At 37.2% G+C, this 8,662-nt stretch overlaps 1 protein-coding gene across 1 annotated transcript; it reads left to right on the top strand.

The window, feature by feature from the left end:
- The first annotated feature begins 1,187 nt into the window (after nucleotides 1–1,187).
- LOC149416096 (uncharacterized) lies at nucleotides 1,188–4,028 on the top strand. The gene is made up of 4 exons (XM_089641874.1): nucleotides 1,188–1,357; nucleotides 2,913–3,220; nucleotides 3,776–3,882; nucleotides 3,963–4,028. The coding sequence occupies exons 2-4, from the start codon at nucleotides 2,956–2,958 to the stop codon at nucleotides 4,026–4,028; spliced, it is 438 nt and encodes a 145-aa protein (XP_089498000.1). The 5' UTR covers nucleotides 1,188–1,357; nucleotides 2,913–2,955.
- The last annotated feature ends 4,634 nt before the right edge of the window (nucleotides 4,029–8,662 follow it).

The raw sequence follows: 8,662 nt of genomic DNA, 5'->3' as shown, positions 1-8,662 counted from the left end.
ATCCTTCATATAAGTTTTCTGAAATTTTTTAAGTGTCGTACTATCTGTTTTGTCTTTGCTATTATTTGTCTATGACATCATTTTACCTACTTCACTGCCTGTCATCCAGGGGCATTTAACTAAGCTTTGGCCTCGAAACTCATTTGAAACCGCCACGCCCACCTCAAAATTCTTATAGAAAACGAATAATATGGCTAAAAGCTCAGATCTCATTGGTGAGAACAGAAGGATTGGTTTGATCTCTCGCTCTCTACCATAATGACTCGTGTAACAGAAAGAGATGACGGAATTTTGACAGTTTCAAAATTTGAAGATTTGAAATTCAAATCATTCAAACAAAATGACAGTGGTTTATTTATACACGCGGGTTGTCATTTTCTGCCGAAATACTATCATTTCCGTCGAAAATATTGCGTGTTAAAGTTGTTCGTGATAAAAATACAATATAAGCCAGTGTAGTGTTAGCGAGTTACAAACATATTATATTCAACCTACCTACGTAAGTTCAAGTTTAAAGTGAATTAACAGTTTTAGGTTATTCGTTCGGTTTTTTGAACAATGCTTCATACTTGACATTATGTCTTCCTCCACAACGTATAAATGTTATTTATTATATCGATAAACTTATTCATGTTATTGATTAGTGTTATCCTGTATTATCTTATTGTTTTGGTGAAATTAAAGATTTTTAAACATATGTAACCATGAGTTCATGAGGCTGAAAAATGTCGGAATTCTTCGTCATACTGTCGGACAATCATGTTTTGGAAATTTTCTTCAGTGATTTTGCAAATTTCTTGTCATTTTGGGTTTCTTCTTCTCAGATTTACAAGTTTCATCTCAAGGAAATGCACTGTAAAAGTTTATTTTCTTAGTCAGATGAACCTTGCCCCTTGGAAAACATTTCGACATTTTTCTGCTTCAAGGACATTTTTATTTTTAAAATATTTTTTTTGGGCTAGTGAATGAATGGAGTAGGCCGAGAGCAATTATATTGTCTATGGTTGCATCTTACTTTTAGATGACCTTGAGTTTTTTCTATCTTGTCTACTGCTCTTTTCCGCACGGTAGGTACTGCTTGTATATCTGTGGTTAAGTACTGTATAATTCTGTTGTATACAAAAAGCCCGAAGATATCGATCTAGAGAGTGGTATATTTATGCTGTCATCTGTCATCGTTTGACGCCGATTAAACGGTAAATGGATAAACGATACCTCTCAAATATTTGGTTTTAAATAATTAAATTTGCAAAATTAAACCCACCAGCGTCGTAGTGTCGTCAACACTAATGCGAAAGTACTTATAATAATAATATAAAATAACCCGATGTCCAATTCTAACCAACCAGTCGAAGCGGTAAGTTAATTTACTAATCTGTCACTTCAAAAACCCTTTATTCAATATACGTGACGTGTAACTGGCGTTGCTCGACTTTTCAATAAATATAAAATCTATGTATCAAACTCCGTTGCATAGTTTAGAAGAACTAAGCGCACAAACAGATAGACGAGAATAGGAACTTTGTTTTATAGTGTTAAGAGATAACAATGTATTGTCACGATTACGAATTCACTAAAAGTTTTTCAGGAAACGGCCTGTTATCCTGCTTTTGGTTCATTATGATCTCTGATGTTCCCGAACGTTCCAGGTTATTGCCAAACATTCCATAACATTCTAGAATGTTCCGGGATGTACTGGAATGTTGTGAAATGCTCTCGAATACTCTCGAATGTTCTGGACTGTTCTAAAAAAATCTGGAGGGCGATACTATCATCAAAAGAAGGTTCTTCATTTAAAAACGGGAACCTTATGCACGGATGGGGCACAGAGTGCTACCACATTACCCTTGATCGTACCGGCACTCAGTTCTGACTTTTAGCAGCACGAACATTGTACACTGACTTTTATAATATATATCGATAAGGTCGTCACCTCGTGAGGCTTTTATTCAATTTTCCATAACAATTCGCCTATACAACAAGACGGTTAAAATTTTAAAATCATTTGTTTAGATTTCAGTCCTAGGTTTGGTACCCACCCCTAGTCTTATATAAAAATGCCGCATCTCAAACAAAATGTAGTCCAGACTATTAACACACGTTTTGATCTTGTAAACTGCTAGTCTGGCACAATATACTTAAGTACAAGTTTTTCAACACAACTCACTACTCAGCTAACTCATATTTGCGTAATATGTATTTATTGCAATATTTTGGGTGCATTTTCGACAGTTGGATAGTAATTTAGGGCTGCTATCAGTAGTCGAGACTTTGAGTTCCGGTATACCAGTAATAAATATAAATTGACCGCTCAATCCCTGAAAGCCGCAAAGCAGTGCTGTTATTAAACACTGAGGTGTTAGCGGTGATAATGTCATTTGACATTTACGTAAATAATCGCGTACCTTCTTTCATCTCACCAAATTGTCTACTTTTATCAGAATTGAACAATAAAGAAGTTCGATAATATTAATTGATAAAATATTTTTCTCCATCTAAAACAGTCGGCTAAGATATATGAAGGATTTTAAATGTTCCAAATGTGAGAACAGTTTGTGTTCAGCGGTTAGTTTGTCATAATTTTATGGATAGTGCACTGACTCCAGCAAAAAAATGCTATTTACAATTAGTGTCCTTGCTTATAGCCCTATTCTAATAGAAGTGTTGAACTTTATTGGGGATGCCATAGTCTCACTGGCTCCAGACGCTTGGGAGCAGCTGGGACACAAGTGCGGTATTCAAATAAAAAAATAACATTGTGTTTCATGCTATCAAATTGAAAAAAATTTAATTCTTGACGCATTTCTGCTTTTAAACTTCAATATAGTCCATTCTCTCGGTTTGATGTTGACGACTGTGTAGTTGCAGAGTGTGATATGAATATGACAAACCTATAACTGTTTCATTTCCAGAATATTTTGCTACATTCAAAATCAGAAAGTCGTTTTACTTTAAATGGATCTTACGACCTCGGATGTCGGTGTCATAATGTCTGAACCGGAGACAATCCCCGGTGAAGAAAGTCCAACATCCCCTCATGAAGAAATATTACAGTTCGGGATTGTCAAACAGGAGACAGATGAAGCTACTGCGATCGAGTGTGACCCAGATACTCTAGTGGTAGAAGAACATGCCCAAGTATTCTCGGAAATAGATATCGACTATCCTGACATTAAAAAGGAATGTTTCGTTCATCTTGAAAGGATCGACCAAAGTCTTGGTAAGATATTGACTTATTCTTCCGATGACCTCTCCTATCGGACATTAGTTTACCCCGCAGACTGCCGCCCCGAAAAGCTCAGGAGAAATAACTTAAACCAGTAACTTCGGTTTCGATACATATCACCGTCAGAATGTGGTTTGGTATATCTTTCCAATGGCAGCTAGTTCAATTATTGGCCATTTGATGTTGGACTTCTAATATTCTCACTTTCATCTGTCCAGAGTTATATTAGGGCTGCATGGGTAGATTCACATGGATGACTGTGTGTTATCTTTTTTTAATCTTCCTTATCAATGCTGCACAAAGTTTCTTGTTGTTTATGTCATGAAAAAGGCTAGTATAACAACGAATTTTTCTGTTTTCACGTATATTTAGTTTTCGGTCAAGGTAACAGAAGTGCTGTGAATGAGCAACTTAATGTTAACAATTAGGTAAACGTGTATATATGAAATGAAATTGAATTTGCATTTGTTCAGTCTCGGTTTACTTTGGACATATTGTTAATCTGTCGAATAACCACAGTATCATTATTCATTTTTTCTGTGTTTTCAGATTTTATTTCGTCGAAAATATCTGTTAGTAATGCTACTTCGACCATGTTTGAACCAGGGACTCTAGTGGCAGAGGAACATGCGCAAGAATTTGGCGCACACTCTGAAGTAGATATTGACTTTCCCGATTTTCAAAACGTATCCGTCGTTCATAAAACTAAAGGTAAACCATTAACTTATTCTTCTAGTGCCCTTTCCTGTCAGCAGTAAGTTTATCCTGCAGACCGCAGCTCGGAACAGCTCAGCAGAAGTGAACTAGTTAACTTAATTTCGGTGCCATGGTTCGTACTTCTTCCGTTCAATCTACCTTCAGAAAGTAATTTGGGTTATCTTTCAATTAGCAGCTAATTCAGTTTTTAGTGATTTCATGAAGCACCTCTACCCTTCTCATCCTGCCTATCCTAAATTTTTAGGCATTCATGGATAGAATTACATTTCTGTCTTTGTTTCAACGTTCAATTTTGAAATCTCCCGTTTCAGTGCTTTGCAAAGATTTTAGGTTTTTATGTCAAACAACAGAACATGACAACGAACCGTCATTTTTTCACATGTGAGTATTTTCTTCACATGTGTAGGTATCGGTGATGGTGCTATTAATTAGCGAATTAATATAGCAAAGTGGTAAAACGTAAAATTTAGAAATAGAATTGAAATCGCTTTTATTCAGAATTCAAAATTTCACATAATTTGCTTTTCTTTTAACTGAACGTTCAGCTGTTGAATAACCTTGATACCATAATTTTTTTTTTCTTTTTTTCAGATTTCGTTTCAAAAATTAACTGTGCAAAATATGCATATGAAAAAAAAATCTGATACACGGAAGAAACTATTTTCCTGCCCTACTTGTAACTACACGTGTGGGTTTAAATCCAATCTGGTTGTACATATTAGAAGCCACACTAAAGAGAAACTATTCTTATGCTCAGAATGTACTTACAAGTGCTCTCAAAAATGTCATATGGTTTCTCATACTCGAACTCACACTGGAGAGAAACCTTTCTCGTGCTTGGAATGCTCTTTCCAATGCTCTCAAAAAAACAGTTTGATCGATCATACTAGAACCCACACCGGAGAGAAACCATTCTCGTGCTTGGAATGCCCGTACAAGTGCTCTGTTAAAAGCAGTATGGTTTCTCACTATCGTATCCACACTGGAGAGAAACTTTTCTCTTGCTCGAAATGCAGTTACAAGTGCTCTCGAAAAAGTTACTTGGTTTCTCACGCTAGAATCCATACCGGAGAGAAACCGTTCTCGTGCTTGGTATGCAAGTACAAGTGCTTCAATAAAAGCAGTATGGTTTCTCATACTCGAACCCACACTGGAGAGAAACCTTTCTCGTGCTCGAAATGCGCATACGTGTGCTCTCAAAAAAGCCATATGGTTACTCATGCTAAAACCCACACCGGAGAAAAACCATTCTCGTGCTCGAAATGCCCCTACAAGTGCTCTGTTAAAAGCAGTATGGTATCTCATTCTCGAACCCACACTGGAGAGAAACCTTTCTCGTGCTCGAAATGCGCATACGTGTGCTCTCAAAAAAACCATATGGTTACTCATGCCAAAACCCACAGCGGAGAGAAACCATTCTCGTGCTCGGAATGCCCGTATAAATGCTCTGTCAAAAGCAGTATGGTTTCTCATACTCGAACTCACACTGGAGAGAAACCTTTCTCGTGCTTGGAATGCTCGTTTCAATGCTCTCAAAAAAACAGTTTGATCGATCATACTAGAACCCACACCCGGGAGAAACCATTCGTGTGCTCGGAATGCACATTCAAGTGTTCTTATAAAAGCAGTTTGGTTCGTCATTCTAGAACTCACAATTCATAGAAACCTTTTTAGTGCTCGAAATGCACTTATTGGTTAAATAAAAAAAATCTTTACGACATCATTTGAAGAAAAACCGCCCTTACAAGAAAGTTTTCTCGTCGTCAGGATGAACTTTAAAATTTACCGGTACAAGCTCATATTCTGTTGCCTACTTTGGCCATCATAGTTAGTACAAAAATTTCCTGTGGGCGATTAGTGGTGCATTGATGTATTTTACTATAAGAACTCTTTTCAAACTTTCTTGAAACCTGATAAGAGGCAAAAGTTTATAAGACTAATGTCAAATTTGGTTCTGAAATAAACACTTTTTGGATATTTCAAATTAAATAACAATATTTTATTCAATAAAATGTCGGCAGTTGTTATCAAATCTACGGTCTACAATCATCGCTTTTCACTACACGTCTACATTGGACAATCTGTGGTGGTCTGCTATCAAGTTATCTGGATTGTCATCTATTAATACAACAAAATTCATAACTGATTGAAGGTTTATTTAGTGAAATAACTAACAAATCACCACCATTTAATTTATTGAAACTAGGTAACTTATTTTCTGAAAGGGAGTCGTGCAGCCTGGAACACTCGTGAGGAAAAATGCGCGGAGGTTTGGGTCGTTATCATTGGAGTTGATTCACCTCTCAATGGCTGCTAGTGATGTCATTGATCAGATCAGTACTAGCTCTATCTTAGAGCAGTCATGTTTTCCCCAATTCTTCGTGCCGGTTATTTGTATTCCAATATATCATCCTGAAAACTGTGAAATTCTTTTTATAGTGCTTCTCTTTTATTTACAATACTCCAAAGTGCGTTTAGAAAAACTCCGTTAAGAGGTTAAGTTCCCAATGTTTGAACACCACTTGGTGAAATTTAGTTTTTAAGTCATAATTATTTCAAATTTGCTAAAACTCAAATTAAATAACGACTATCCGTCGTGATAATCTGGCACTCTTTCCACCTGAATCAATTTTTTTTTCTCAATACCACAAAAACTAAAACCATAATCTGTGTTAAAAAAATATTGAAAAAATGATCAGTAGTGTGGAGGGCCTTTCTTACTCCAAATGAGAAATATTTTGGAAGGTTCCAGAACATTCAAGAACTTTCAAAACGTCGGTAGTGGTTCTTTCTTTTCGCTTCTCCATCGGTTCTTTAAATTAAGTGTTTGTACAGCCAATCCGAACAATATTATCGGTTTATACTTATCAACCCAGTTGCGTAAGAATCTTCGGCCCCAAGAAGTTTTGTCGTTTTGCTAATCAAAAATCTGTGAGGATCACCCCCCATCCGGACAGCGCATCTGTGCCACCAGCAAAAAAGTTGGATCTGATTAATCATTTTTCTCCTAGTCCCCAAACAGATGTACACATATTTTGATTAAGGCTGTGTGGGGTTCTCCCCCAACTTGATGGTGTAGATAGCGCCATCTTTGCTTCCCGCTGAGAAGTTTTCTAAGATACTTCTAGGCCCCAGACAGGTCAGTTCATATGGTGGTAGTCTCTGTAAGGTCTGTTGAAAAGCTAGCGCCATCTCCAGTTTTTGTCAGAATGTTAGCTGGAAGCTAGCAAGAGTGGCAAGTCGGGCTGGTTTTAGTGGGCCCGACTCGATAGCGAGCTGAGCGGCTCTCTTCCTAGAGCTTCGTTCTAAGCTAACATCACCGGGGTCGGCCGGGCTTTTGTACTCTTCCTTTATAATTATTTTCCTTGCCTAATCTCATCTCGTCGTGTTTCTTTTCGGGAGAAAAGAAACACCACTAGATTTCACACGACGCGGAAGATGATGATTACTCGAAGAAGGAGCTGGTAAAAACAATAACTAATTAGTGGAAAGACAAGGGGAAGGGAAAAGGTTCTCAAAGGTTAACAGCATTTGAGAATCTGATGTCTACACATGTCTTCCCACCCCCCACCGAATCTCAAAAGTTACCTGCTTCACCTTACATCAGTATCCATGGCAACTTATTAATTGAGGCTGCATCAAATTTGGAGGATGGGTCTATTAACTAGGCACCTCAGGAACCTGCCCGTCCCATTGAGATAGAGGTGAGTAACAAAACAAGAACCTTCCCCAACCAGGCAAATCGCAATAGGCAGCGAGGTGAGGAATCTTTCACCAGCGGTGATGACAGCTCCTTTAACTATGGAACCCTCACTCCTATCTTGATAAATATTAGTAAAATTACAAGAAAAATCGTGAATGGGAAAACGAAGTCTAATTAGAAAGACAGGACGTCATATCTCGATCAACTGGATGACATTAAGAAAATCCTGATTGACCTGGCTGTCTCATACACTGCGGCAATAGCACACGCGCAAGTATTTCTCTGAGGCCATCCTGGTACAAAAGGGCCTATCAGCAGATCACCCTTCCCTAGCAACAACTGGCTCCACCCATTACCAGAAAATCATATGCTAGTGCAGCCTCGGAGACCCCCACCTCCCAGAAACTTGATATTAACGAATTGAAGAAAAGGGTGCTTTTTAGTTTATTTTTTAGTCCATTTTAGTTTATTTTTTAGGTTGATTGTTTATCTCAGAACAAAATTTTAGGCTAGTGAATGGGGTAGGCTGCGAATGAGAATTACATTGTCTATGGTTACGCATTTTTTATAGTTTCTTCTATCCTAGTCGATGGTGAGTATGACGTGGGGTGACGTATATTTTGTTGGAATAGGCTTATCTATAGTAAAATTTAGGACCCATGGGCTCAGTACAAAAACTCGAAGATATTGATCTAGTGAGTGGTTCATTTATACTTCAGCTTTTTTTAGTTCCTATTCGGGTGACGTTTGGTTTTTTTTTTTTGAAAATCGAATTGGCAACTCTGCTGGTGAATCTTTGGTGTTATTTGACATCATTTTTACTATCTGTTTACCGTGAGTGGTTATTTTAATACGAATTTAAATTATTGGATGAATGCAATCTCCAACGTTTTTACTAAAGAGTTATTAATTTGACTATGGTACTATTTGTCTATGACATCATTTTACTTCTGTCATCGTTTGTAATAAGGATGATATGTATTGGATTTGAAATATAGGTAAAATATTGTTATTTT

The sequence above is a fragment of the Hesperophylax consimilis genome, chromosome 17, assembly GCF_061612785.1.
Source record: "Hesperophylax consimilis isolate HC1 chromosome 17, BYU_Hcon_1.0, whole genome shotgun sequence".
Classification (NCBI taxonomy): domain Eukaryota; kingdom Metazoa; phylum Arthropoda; class Insecta; order Trichoptera; family Limnephilidae; genus Hesperophylax; species Hesperophylax consimilis.
This window is presented reverse-complemented; position numbering and strand designations above follow the sequence as displayed.

Excerpts from the sequence above, each read along its gene's own strand:
- LOC149416096 (XM_089641874.1), top strand. The coding sequence starts at position 2,956 with ATGGATCTTACGACCTCGGATGTCGGTGTCATAATGTCTGAACCGGAG. Across the intron at positions 3,221-3,775 it reads AAGGATCGACCAAAGTCTTG|ATTTTATTTCGTCGAAAATA; the intron begins GTAAGATATTGA and ends CTGTGTTTTCAG. Across the intron at positions 3,883-3,962 it reads AATTTGGCGCACACTCTGAA|TGCCCTTTCCTGTCAGCAGT; the intron begins GTAGATATTGAC and ends TTATTCTTCTAG.